Source organism: Triturus cristatus, chromosome 4_1 (genome assembly GCF_964204655.1).
Source record: "Triturus cristatus chromosome 4_1, aTriCri1.1, whole genome shotgun sequence".
In the NCBI taxonomy this organism is placed as follows: domain Eukaryota; kingdom Metazoa; phylum Chordata; class Amphibia; order Caudata; family Salamandridae; genus Triturus; species Triturus cristatus.
This window is the reverse complement of record NC_140585.1, coordinates 879,759,391-879,773,399: the sequence shown is the minus strand read 5'-3', so window position 1 is coordinate 879,773,399 and position 14,009 is coordinate 879,759,391. Positions and strand designations below refer to the sequence as shown.

General features: G+C 46.6%; 1 protein-coding gene across 2 annotated transcripts in view; it reads right to left on the bottom strand.

Moving 5' to 3' along the window:
- Positions 1-14,009, bottom strand: part of LRGUK (leucine rich repeats and guanylate kinase domain containing) — a 397,810-nt gene that overhangs the window by 83,288 nt on the left and 300,513 nt on the right. For both annotated transcript variants that reach the window (XM_085653594.1, XM_085653595.1), the window contains one exon: positions 11,636-11,752. In XM_085653594.1, the coding sequence (XP_085509720.1) occupies positions 11,636-11,752 (117 nt within the window). The remainder of the gene's footprint in view (positions 1-11,635; positions 11,753-14,009) is intronic.

Below are 14,009 nucleotides of genomic sequence, written 5' to 3'. Positions count from 1 at the left end.
TGTTCATATTGCAAAGAGGAAGGTCATTTTAAATATAATTGCCCTAAATTAATGCAGCGTAACAGTAATGCGTATGGCGCAAGAGGTAGAGGTGGTCAGCAAGCTCCTAGGGGTAGAGGGCGTGGAAATGCTCCCCAGAACGCGCGTCCTCTTCCACCTCAAAATACCATAAATAGCTTTGATCAGCAAGCCAATGCGTCTGGTAATACAGCTCAGTACTACAATAATGATTATTATGCAGAAGACGACAATGTAGAAGATGTTGATTACTAGGACCGCCGTAGACAGAGAGAGGGAGTTGTTTCAGTGCCAATGGATCAGAGCGGACCTTATGTTAAAGTAACTACAGCAAATGTAACGGAGCCCTTTCTGCTGGATACTGGTGCTGCAAAGAGTTCAATCATGCATTCAAAACTCCCTGGCGCGCCTTTGTCTGGCGAAATAAATGTCTCAGTAGGTTTTTCTGGCGCCCCAGTTAGGAACCCGATTTCTAGTCCTATGTCACTTTCTGTTGGACCTTGTGAGCTAAAAGCACCCCTCATTCTAACAACAGGTTGTGGTGAAAATTTGCTAGGCTTAGATTTGCTAAAAAGATTGCATGCAACACTATATTGTTCTCCCTCAGGAGTACAACTTACATTAGGCAAGAAAGTGATTTCCCCAATGTATTTGTCTAAAAATGCAATGCCACCTGAATTGTCATCCCTTCCGGATGTCCTTTGGGCTACTGGTCCCAATGATGTGGGTCTTTTGGAAATACCGCCATATGTGGTCACTTTAAAAGCCAATGTCAGATTGCCACGTATTCCCCAGTACAAGATCTCCAATGAAGGTCAGAAAGCATTGTTAGCAATTGTCAGTGATTTGATTAAAAAGGATGTAATTGAAGAGACAAGAGGCAACGTTTGCAATAGTCCTGTTTTACCTGTCTTAAAACGAACGGACCCTTCACAGCCACCTGTTTACAGATTTGTGATTGATCTTAGAGAGGTTAATAAGATTGTTGTGCCACAGTTTCCAGTTGTCCCTGATATAACTGCCTTGTTAACCATGATTCCAGCCTCCGCTGCATGGTTCTCAGTGATCGATCTAAAGAATGCTTTCTTTAGCATCCCAATTGCAGAGGAGAGCAGAGACATTTTTGGCTTTAGTTTAGGAGGTCGCAGCTTCCGCTTTAAACGCGCTCCCCAGGGCTACTGTGAGAGTCCATCAATATACAGTCAGGCTTTAAAAGCGCAGCTTGATGCACTGGTTTTACCCAGTGGCGCTATCCTTATTCAGTATGTTGACGATTTACTAATCGCCGCAGATACTGAAAAGATTTGCAAAAATGCTACCTTGTCATTGTTGCGTCATTTGTCTGCATTCCGTCACAAAGTGTCTCTCTCAAAGCTGCAATATTGTCAACAAGAAGTGACCTACTTAGGTCATCTCTAATCGAAGGAGGGAAGGAAACTGACCCCAGAAAGAATTCAAGCCATTGCACAGTTGAGTGTGCCAAGAACACAGAGAGAAGTGCGTGCTTTCTTGGGCATTACTTCATACTTTAGGCATTGGATTCCTAATTTTTCCTTGTTGGCAAAACCTTTGTTAGCATTAACATGTAAAGACACACCGAATCCTATCCCATGGTCTGAAGAGTGTCAGAAAAGTTTTTTGGAATTGCGTGATGCATTGTGTTCAGCTCCTGTGTTGGGTACCCCTGACGACAGCAAGCCTTTTACATTGTATGTTCATGAGAAAGATGGTTGCGCATTATCAGTGTTAACACAGCCTTTTGGCGACAGACCGCGTCCATGCGCATATTTTTCGTCAACCTTGGACCCGGTAGCGAGGGCATTGCCAAGTTGTCTGAGAGCCACAGCCGCCGCAGCTATGTCTATTCGACAGTCTGCTGGCCTAGTAATGGATCATACATTGATTGTCATGGTTCCACATGCTGTGGACACATTGTTAAACAGGACCAAGACACAGCACTTAACTAGTGCGCGATTATCTGGTTATGAGCTGACACTGTTAGCAAATCATATACACATAAAGAGATGCAACACATTGAATCCAGCTACACTATTACCAATTCCAGCAGACTTAGATGAGATTGTGCAACATGATTGCCTGTTCAGAACAGAAGAAGAGACGAAAGGAAGAGTAGATCTTAAAGATACTCCCCTGACTGAGTGTGATGGTACTTTATGGGTGGATGGTTCGTGTTTCAAGCTTCCGAATGGTGATACGACTGCTGCATATGCTATCACGACTTTGCACACGATTGTGGAAACTGCGCGTGTGCCACAAAATTCGGCTCAAGCAGCAGAATTGATTGCCCTTACGAGAGCATGTGTGTTGTCTGAAGGAATGAAAGTGAACATATATACGGATAGCCAGTACGCCTTTGGCGTGGCTCATAGTTTTGGGCGATTGTGGAAAGAACGTGGGTTCCTGACTTCGCATGGAGCTAAGATTCAGAATGGCAAGTTGGTGAATGATCTCCTTGAGTCGCTGACCCTACCATCACAAGTTGCGATTATGAAATGCAGTGCGCACAAGAAAATCACTGATGATGTTGGTCGTGGTAATGCGTTTGCTGATGAAGTCGCGAAAGAAACAGCAAAAGATGTGAAGACTCGAATGTATGTTGCAGGCCCTGCCGGATGGGTTGGTGATGTTGGAATGTGTGAAAACACAATAGAGAGTGTAAAGTCCCTTCAAGCTGAAGCCACAGAGAAAGAGTTGAGCAAGTGGAGAGAAAGTATGGGTAAGTTGGATGAGAATGGTTGTTGGATTGATCTGTCAGAACATAGACGATGGTTGTTACCTGATGCATACGTGCTTCCAGTGGTTACTATGGCACATGGAATGGCACATATCAGTACGAAAGGAATCTGTAAGTTGTTGGCTCCAGTATGGCAGAATGCTGGAATTCCTAAGTGTGCAGAGAATGTGGTCAAGAATTGTATGGTATGCTTGAAGTACAACCCTGGTAGGGGAACCCCAACTCCAGCTGGTCATTTTGCGCCTCCATCATATTCATTTGAAGTTTTGCAGCTAGATTTTATCCACATGGAAAGGTGCAACAACCTGAAATATGTGTTGGTGGTTGTTTGCGCTTTCTCAAAATGGATAGAGGCCTATCCCCTAAAAGATAACACTGCTCTATCCACAGCCAAAGCCCTTGTGAAGGAATTTTTCCCTAGGTTTGGAATGCCAAGAATGGTGTGGAGTGATAATGGGAGGGAGTTTGTGGGTCAAGTGATGAAGAATGTGTGTGAGGGAGTAGGGATAAAGCCGAAATTCCACGCTGCAAATCACCCCCAATCAGCTGGATTAGTGGAGCGCTACAATGGCGCTCTAAAACTCAAACTGGCCAAAATCCAAGCGAGCTCAGGTCTTAAATGGCCTGACGCTCTGCCTCTAGTACTCCTGTCCACCAGAATGACCGTGCATTCACGAGTGGGACTTAGTCCCTACGAGGTCGTTTTTGGCCGCCCGGCCAATGTATGGGGTGTGCCAAGACCGACGAAATTCAGTGAAATCGAACACCCAGTACTGCTTGATTACTTGTATGAATTGACGGCTAAATTACGTGTTTTACACCAACAGGTGCACGATACTCTTCCCCAGGCCTCTGAGGCTCCAGGACACCCTATCGACCCTGGTACGTGGGTCTTGGTGAAAAATTCTCAGCGCAAGAGCAACGATGAGCCTCGTTGGATCGGCCCTCATCTCGTGCTCCTATCTACAAGATCAGCTGTTCGAGTAAAGGGGAAAAAGAACTGGATCCACGGCGCCCACGTGAAGAGGATCCCTTTGCCTCTGCCGTATGACCAGTGGGTCTAGGAGGGTATCGCAGACTCTGAAACAGACACTGTACCTCGTTTTGTGCCGTTCAGTGATGCACGCATAAAAGGCACAACTTCAGCACAGGAAAGTGACGATATTTTGCAAGAAGCTGTGCCACCGTCAATTCGATTGGACACCACAGAGCCTGAACTCTTGTTTCAAGATCAAACAGTACCTGGCCGTCTCCACTATAATCTAAGACCAAGGCCTATGGACAAATAAATATTCTTTTTCTTTTTATTTTTTGATAACCAGAGCTCTCCCATCTGAAGGACTTTCTTGATTTTTGTTTTTCGAACCACCATCCGGGTTCAGCCGCAGGTTCGCGGTGCCAAGACTTTGGGGTACAGGCCGAAGACGTTAGGTCAACGGTTCTGGTTGGTCTAGGGCGTTCCCTGGACTGACAGGCGTACTCCTTAGCAGAAGATACTCACCCGCCGCGAGCGGCACTATTAGAGGATGGAGTTTTTCAAGATGGAGAGACCCGCTGAGGAAATGAACTTTAAAGCGAGAATGTGTAAAATAATGAAGAGCAAACGTTTTGTATTTTTATGCCTGTTTGTATTATGTAGTATGGTAGTGTTTACTGTAGGATTTGTATTCTTCTCCTCTCAAGAGCCCATTGCACCCACTGTACAGCCTATACCTCCTCCTACTGTCTCCTCACACTCTTTTCACCCTCTGCCTGAACATGAACAAGCTAGACGATCAGAGTTTGTGAATAACTCGTTTATTCAGCTCCTACACCAGCACCAACTAGTCATGAATACAACCAATTGCTGGGTGTGTGGTTTAATGCCACATACCATTAACAAGGGTATTCCTTATCTAGTGCTGCCGTTTAGTTACAATGGATCGTCATGGGCATTCCAGACCATGTTTCTCTATGCATTAGATGCCTACTCCCCGCGACAACCGCGTTCCTTCAGGCCTAGCACCAATAACAAAGCTTTAATGAAAGGAGTTGCCGATATGAGCAGAGATATCGACGCATACTCATCTATTCCCAAAGAAGAGTTGAGAGCTTATGTAGGGTGGAACGCGACGGGGTATAGTATTAGTCTGGGTGAAAGACAGCGAAAAATCTCATCCCCAATCTGGGTCGTACCCCACATAGGTCGGTTCTGTTTACAAGGTAATGGTCAGAATCCTAGAGCTCAACTGGGAAGAAGTGACTGTACTGAAACGTACACTTTTCCGTCACAGTTTTCCCCTGCGTTTTTGGCTGCCAAGGGTACATATTTTATCTGCAATGACCGAGCATATACATGGTTGCCCCCTGATTTCTCGGGCACATGTTATATAGCAAATCAGCTACCGCCAACATTTACTGCCGCCTCTGACTATCACAAGACCAGAGTTGTGAGAGGCGTGATTAGTAAGGAGGATACTGCCGGTCAGGAAGCGGGAGATTTCTTTTTGGGTTTCCTGCCGTTTTGGGGACCTATGGTCAATAGTAGGAACCTGAGACAGCTGACTCGTGTGGTTGAATCCACTGTTAATGTTACGGCTGGTGCCCTTGGTAATTTGACAGCTGAGCTCCAAGCGGATCGCCTCATGACTTTGCAGAACCGCATGGTTCTAGACGTCATACTTGCAGACCGCGGTGGGGTATGTAAGGTTATCCAATCCAGTTGTTGCATTTTCATACCAGACAACGCTCCAACAGTTTATCAAGCCATCTCCAAACTACATAGAATATCTGAGTCCATACACGTGGATAAAGGAGATTGGTCACTGGTGGGGTGGTTCTGGGAACTGATATCTGCCTGGGGTTGGAAAGTTCTGATGGTCATTGGAATGATCTTAGCCATCCTTTTCCTGTTCTGTCTGTGCATACAGTGTGCTCCTGCGATATGTGGCCTCTGTGCTACATTATGTGTAAGGAAACCTGTATCGAGGAACGAGCTAAGTAATAGGATGATGCTACAGCAACATCTCCATGACTTCGTGAATATTGACCTAGACTCGGATTGAAATGAGTATAGTTATTGCCTATGTAAGGGCAAAAGGAGGGTCTGTCGTACTTTAGAATTTGGGACCGCGTAGGAGGCAGGGCCCTACCCCTGTCTATCCCGGTATTAGCGAACCGCGAATGGTTAATGCGGTATGTACAAGTGCTTTGTGTAACGTTTTAGCTATGAATGCACTGTGTATATGCTATTATACATCATTACGTGGGTTCCATTTTAGAGCGGTGGCCATCTTATGGTTGCCCTCACATAGGCTACATAGCATGAAGCAAATACGGGCCTTTTAGAGCATATGTACCCTTCTTTGACTTTTCTGTGACCTGGGCAGCTTGGCTCCGCTGCCCCAGGTCAGTCCGGTCTCAGGAGTTCCCCGTCCTCTGGCCACCTGTGATTAGCATCAGGGCTTGACACACCATAAAGCCTTTACATTAAACACGAGCCTCCAGCTAATCTCTTTCTCACCTGACTGTTCCTGCTTTATGGCTTGTTTTCCAAACAGGAGATGCTCATGTTTATTGGGGCCTATCGATATCTGATGTGGGATCTGAGCCTTGCTGGGTAAATAATTGCGGGCTGGCTTAACTGGAATGTGGGATGGTCATCATGACTCTGCCTTTTCGTTTGAAATGTATACATCCAAATGACCATGCCATAAAACTAGGAATGTATGCCTGAAGCAGGATATTTTGTATTTAAGGAGAAGCCTGTTTCTGTGATTTTTAGCAGTCTCCTGAGAACATACACGCTGTTGTACTTCTAGGATACCTGTAATTGGTCTGCAGCCAATAAACTGATCTTTGACTTCACCCAGAAGACTCTGTGTTTCTGTAGGTCTGAAACAGGAAGAACCCGAAGTCATAGGGTGTGTTCCCCTGCACCGCTGGGCTTAAACTTCCCAGTACTTCACTCAGATCACTCCCCAGTGCTCATACAACTAGAGGCAGGAAGGGGAAGGCAGCCATTTTGTTGGCGCCTGGCGGTATGGAATCTCCAGAAAGCGGAATATGCAGCGCATATGGGCAAAGCCATAGCTCAGTATCTGACGGCAAATGTGGGTTCCGATTCTAGTGCGGCCACTTTATGGGAGGCGTTGAAGCCCACACTGTGAGGGGTGGATATCTCTTGGTGCGCAGCGGCTCGCTGGCAGCATAGGGAGAATCTGACCCGCACTGAGGCGAACATAGAGATACTTGAGCGACAAAACCGAGAGTCGGGGAGTGCTCTGGGAGTGCGACGGTTGCTGTGGGCTCAACAGGAGTGTGCAGCTCTGCTGATGGATGAGGCACGGCAGGTATGGCTGGCAACACGCAGCAGAGTGTACCAATGGGGGACAAATCGAGTAAGATGTTGCATCGCCTGTACCAGGGCACCTTCCACGCTCAAGCCCTGCCGGGCATTTTAGGCACTGCGGGGAACCCGATTACTGATCCTTCATCCATTGCAGAGGGTTTTGCTACATATTTTGCGGCCTTTTATGCCCCCAGGGAATGTCTGTCGGCAGATATGGTTGACAAATTTATTACAGATTTGCCTCCCAGGGCGATATCGGACAAGCTGCTGGAAAGGCTGGAGGCCCCCTTGTCCGACGAAAAACTGGGAGCGGCCCAGGGGAAACTTAACCCTGGGAAGGCTCCCGGACCTAACAGGTTTCCGAGTGAGTTTTTCCGTCGGTACCACGTGCAGTTGGCCCAACATTACCGTGCGGTGGTGGAGGAGGCTCGGGACAGGGGATTGCTCCCGCCGGATTGGAGACATGCAGAAGTGGTGGTGTTCCATAAGCCTGGGCGTCCCCCGGAACATCATGCCTCTTACCGCCCCATATCTCTTTTAAATGTGGAGGCCAAAGTTCTGGCGAAGGCGTTGGCCAATCGATTATTGCCTAATATCACATCACTCGTGCACCCTGATCAGGCGGGGTTCATGCCTCAGCGGGCCACCCGGCACAATATTAGAAGGGCACAGGTGCCGATTGCGGCGATCTAGCGGTTGGGGGAACCGGCGGCACTACTTTTGGCAGACATGGTCAGGGCATTTGATTCCTTGAGTTGGGTTTACCTATTTGCTCTGCTTCCTAGACTCAATCTGGGTCCACGCTTTCTTTCCTACGTGAAACTCCTGTACACGGGGTTGATGGCGTCGGTGCTGGTTGCGGGTGCCACCTCCTCTACCTTTGCTATTCAGAGGGGAACACGGCAAGGATGCCCCCTTTCGCCGTATCTGTTTGCTCTCGCCATGGAGCCCTTGGCGGCCTGGGTGCGGGTAGACGCCCAGGTAAGTGGATTTGAATGGGCTACAGGCCTATCTGATAGAATAGCGCTATATGCAGACGACTTCCCCTTTTTCATGACGGCACTAGACAGGACGGGGCCACGGCTTTTGCAGATAATGCGGATCTTTGGGGAAACGTCGGGTCTATATATGGATCCCCGCAAATCCACACTGTGGGTGTTGGGAGGCCAGACGGGGGTGGGCTCGTGGGTGACCGAGGTGCAGTCGGCTGCAGGTGGCTTGAAATATTTGGTGGTGGCACTGTCGGATGTACCACCGGTGGCCTGGGAGCGTAATTTGACACCTGTGTGGGATCGTGTTCGGGCGGACCTTAAGTCTTGGTCCCGCATGCCCCTGACAATCCAATTTGGTCGATCGGCAATCTTCAAGATGGTGGCGCTCCCCCGACTTCTTTATCAGCTACAGAATCACCCATACCCGATTCCGCCTAAATGGTTCCGGGTGGTGAATTCCGTATTGGGACAGTTTCTGTGGGGAGGGGGGGACGGTGCGAGTGGCCATACGAACATGCTTCTTATCTACCTATAGTGGGGGACTGGCTTCCCCGGACCTCCTTTCGTATTATCAGGCCTCGCACCTGCTGGTCCTTAACGAGTGGTGGTATGGGGAAAGAGGGGACCCGGCATACGCCCTGGAACATTATCCCACACCCTGCATACAATCTTATACTCGGCACGGCTGCGGAGTCAGCTGCCACCAGCCACTCGAGTAGTGTTCATGGTCTGGAGGCAGGCGCTGCGGCACATGGGCTGGTGGAACGTCCTGACCCGGGAGACTCCTTTGTGGGATAATGGGTGTTTGCCCCAATCGGGGTTTAGGGGATGGGATGCCATCGGCATTTCCACCCTGGGTGATGTCCTGAGGGGCACGACTCTGAAATCGTTTCGTGATCTTCAGGAGGAGTTCCATATGCTTCAGGCTCAGTTTTATCGTTATCTGCAGCTGCACCATGCGCTGTCCCCTAGTTTGCAGGGCCTGGAGTCCATACCCGAATTTAGTCCTGTTGAAACGAAATTTTTTATGGGGGACTTACTAGACAAAAAGATTTTGCGTATCTATCGGTCCCTGGTCATACACTGCTCCCCCACACTACAGAAACTTCGGGGAGGCAGATGTGGATGGGCTGGAGGAGGAGGATTGGACGGAGGCCCTGGCAGCCCCGCGGGGGGCGGCCATAGCAACTCGCTTACATCTAGTCCAATTCAAATACCTACACAGAGTTTATTTCACCAGGACACGATTGTGGCGGACAGGGATGATCGCATCTCCGGACTGTCTTCGCTGTGGACGGGCGGAGGGTACATTTATACACACGGTTTGGCACTGCACGGCGTTAGACCACTTCTGGAGGGGGGTCTTCGCCTGTCTTTCAGAGGTTCTGGGATGGGAGCTTATCCGCACACCAAAGTTGGCGCTGCTGCATGTTATGGAGGGGGTGGGGGGAAATGTATATAAACGACACCTCCTGCTCCTCGGTCTAACTTTGGCGAAACGAGATATTGCCAATGCATGGAAGGCGACGAGGGCTCCCTCCTTGGCGGCCTGGAAAAATGGCCTAGACTTCTGCATGGGTCTGGAGCAGCCCATCTTTGTGGCCAGGGGGTGCCCGCGCAAACATTATAAACTATGGAAGAGATGGGCGGAGTACCGGGGCCTCTGGCTGGAACCTCCGGTAATGGAGGAGCCTTCGATATCGGTTTAAGTCCGGAGTCCAGCATAAGGGGAGGGGAGGGCAGGAGCAGGGGGGGTGGCGAGCCTGGGTTAGGAACTGTGGATTGTTTCCTTGATGCTGGAGTTGGGGGGATATGGATTAGTGAGGACCTTTTGGGGGGAATGGGCAGAGGGAGTTCGGGGTGTAGGGCAACATCATCAAATGCTAATATGTTTTGTATTGTTATTCATGGGGGTGGGGGAAGTCGTTTGCTGTAATGCTTGTCTTTGGTTTGCTTTGGCAGATGACTCTGGAGTGCAGGGCTCTGCGCCATATATGCAAATTGACCAATAAAATCTGTTTAAAAAAAAAATCTCAAGTAAAGCTGGTAAAGATTGAGGAAGATCTTTTAAAGTAAGGAGAATGTCATCAGCATATAAGTATAGTTTAGATGCACTTGCATTTTTAAGCAGATGTCACTCAAATCTGTATTTAATTCTAGTTTTTTTAATAGTCTTTCAAAGCTTATTTCTGTGTTTTTTGCCACTGAATCCTTGGCACCTGCCCACTTTCTTCAAAACCAAAATACTATATTCCCTGGCTTCCGATTTCCTTTCCCCTCCTCCTTTTATTTTATTCAAGGGAGTATATTCTTCGGTGCATTCACATGTTAATTTCAGATATACAATATCAGAAATATTTAATCCTTTCTACCTTTTTTTGCTTTTAGACTATGGACCTGATTACAAATTTGGCGGTGTGGGAGCGGGGTGGCACGCCACAGCCCCACTCCCGCACCGCCAAACTCGACTGCCAGATGCCTAACAGATTACAAGTCCATGCCGTGCAAAACACCATGTGCCCCCTGCCCCCTTTTTTCCTCACTGCCAGAATTTCATGGTGTGAACACTGCCATGAAATCCTGGCAGCGAGAACAACTCGTAATGTGTTTGGTGTGCCACAGGGGCATCACCAGCATATTGTGCACCTCTGAGCGCCAAGCAACCGCCAGGGAACCCGGTTTCCTGGATGTTGCGGTGGTCACATGGAGGTCCGACCGCTGCAGTTGCAATAAGGCGGTCGGACCACTGTTGCAGAGATCCCCGATCGCCACCACACCTCCACCACAGGTTCGGCGGTCTGATGGACTGCCAAGCTCGTAATTAGGCCCTCTGTTTTTATTACATTTGTATTACTTGCTCTTAATATTTTCAGTTTGCCACAATATCCGATTCTTCTTCTTTAAACTATTCTACATTCTTCGATTGATATTCTTTTTGTTCTTAATCAATCAGCCCATATCTCATCCTATACTTCACACTTCCACTGATTACTGATTTCTCATAGTTTTCAATCTCATTATCTAAGTATCACTTTTAGATGCACAAAATCTCTCATGCTGAGGTCCCTCTATGGCCTACATATTCCCTATTATTCCAATTCCCTATTATTCTGCATCAGCCGACTCGTCATCTCTGTACACTGGGTCAAAGCCATCTTACTTCACTTGCCCTCCATGACCCCCAACCAGTTTAGATCGCTTGCCTTTCCTTGCCCTAGATTCAAACATTTTGCCTGTCATTTATCGCCTTAATTTGCTGTGTCCAACAATACCTTAAAGCTCCTCTTCTCATTGTGGCATTACCAATAAAGAAAATCATCCGAATTTCATTGCAGTGCCTAATTCTGTGCCATGATGGTAATGCGCTTTCCAGATGCTTGTGCAGATTTTACCAGTGCTTTAGGAAAATTCGAGTAGAAAATAAAATGCATCACACATCTCGCTTAGAGTGTCTTGCAGTGAAATTATCTTGAAATAAATCATTAACCGTACTCCTAAAATGTAAAAATAGTGCTACTAGCTCCTAAAGAATCCATGTACCTGGTATTGGGCATTCCAAGGATGGCCGTTGTAGGATGCTGGAATCTATGGCCTCTGTCAAGCCCAGGTATTCTTTCACAAGCAGACTCAACTTTTTGTATGCGTCATCAATGTCATCTGCAAAGGGAATGGGATAAGAAAGTATTCATATTTATGACACGATCTTTTGGGCTCGGGACACATCAGTATTTGGTTGGTCTTGGACTTTAGGTGCTGGGCTAAGGAATGCAGGAATTTGAAAACAAATGGCAAGTAAATATCTACTGACATGGACCCATCACCTCACCCATCACCTCATTTTGAGGAAAAAACACAAATGCTGAATGCCACTATCATGACCTTTGACTGGATAAACCTATTTCAACAAATAATTTAAGGAGCCGACAAAAAAGAAAAAAGTTGAAGAATACGCACTAATATGTTTTTTAACTTACACACATTAATGATTTCTCACCTTGCATGACATTTTTTAGTGGAGTTCCATGCTAAAAACAAAATCAGTTTTGTAGTTTTAAAATACTTCCACCTACGTTCTAAGGCCCATATTTACTAAGGACTTATGTTGTCCTTATGTGACGCAAGGCAATGCACGTCCTTAACTGGGATTTAATATTGCACACAAAGAGCGATTTGCACCACCTTGCGTGGCTATGTAAAGAAAAAGTAACATAATGCAGCGCCTTGAGCTGCATTACGTTACACTGTTTCTGGGAGGTGTTGCAGCGGTGGATTTTGGCACAGTCCCAGATTTACTAGCACTAGTATGTCTGAAATACCGCCAAAATGCTTAGCTTCCCATTTTTTGTAAATATGGGCATTTCTGCTCTCTCCCGTTCATGCACTGAAGCAAAATTGTTTGCTGCACTGTGTGCTTTCATGCCCAAAATGTCTCCATTTACCTACATGGGAGCAAAGAAAATGGGGCAGGGAGACACAGACACTAGAGCAAAATATGATGGGACACTGGAGTTAAAATCAGTGGGATAGGCAGAGAGTGATACTGAAAGCGGAAGAGATGGGTACTAGACTTATAGGCTGGCGCCCTCAGAACCATACATTGAGACAGGGAAAGCCGAAAACAACGGAAAAACAAGGAAAGGGCCCAAGTACACTGATACAGAACATGGGAGATTACAGTATGCTAATTACAACTCATAGCCCTCTGGAAATGCCCCTTTCAGACAATAAAACTATACTGGAAGATGTGCACTGTATAAAACCAAGTGAATTAACATGTACATTTTCATTATTTTATATAGCATTCAATACTGGAAATTCAGGGCTCTTTGTTGTGGCAGAGAGGAGAACTGTGGCACAAGGAGACAATGTAAACCTCGTCTATGAGCACACACTGTATTACAGGGGAAGCTGGAAGTGCAATTCAGGTTTCCCGGATCCACAGTCCACTACTTATTTCCAACCACAACCCACATGTATAATAATTTGTTAATGGAAATGAAAGGCAATGATGAAAGTGAAGACAATGTCCAGCTGCAATGTGAGGACATCAAGATATAATCATGTTATGCAAAAGACTAAGAGTCATTGGCGTTGACTTCCTGGGCAACTGTAAGTGAGAGCTGCTCTTATTCTCCTTATTAGAAAGAATTTGAAATGCCGATTTCCTCTACAAATGCCTCAGCACATCACAAAACATGGTGCTATCCTTCATTTGTGGAACAGTCAACCCTATTATTGACCACAACTTCAAAGTGAACTACAACTGGTATTTGGAGACTACAGAGAAACCACTAGCCTCTCACCATCAAGCTCACCAGTGGGAAAAAGCAACCATGTGGGAAACACTGAAGCGCCTGGAAGAGCTATAAATCTCCATGTGATCTGACATGGACCTTCTGCTCAGCAGCGGTGTGCACAATAGGCAAACTTCAAATATCAAGAAAAATATATCAACATCTGGAAACAGATTTCAAGTGTGTTGGAACTTGTCTGACCAATTGCCACAGGAGTTACATGCAGAATGCATGAAAAAAGAAGACAAACTATAGACACATCAGAGTAGAAACACATAACCAGCAGTCATAAAATAAAAACAACAGAAACAAAAAACCTCATAGAGAGAAAAGAAAATTAAATCAGGCGGAGGTCACAGCAAGTAAAAATTGATTTGGCAGTACGACACTAAGTGAGCGGATGAGTAGCTAATTTAAGATAGGTCTCCAACACAGGTTTGGGTTGACTGGTGTCGTAAATAGTTGAAGAGCCAGAGGAGCATTTTTTTGCCATCTTAGACTATGGTAAATAGTTGTTGTCACTGGAACTTTTGAAGGATTGTGGAGTTTTATCCTGGAAATTTATCATCATTTGTTGACATCCAAAGTAGACAACAGAACACAATACCATACCACAAAGC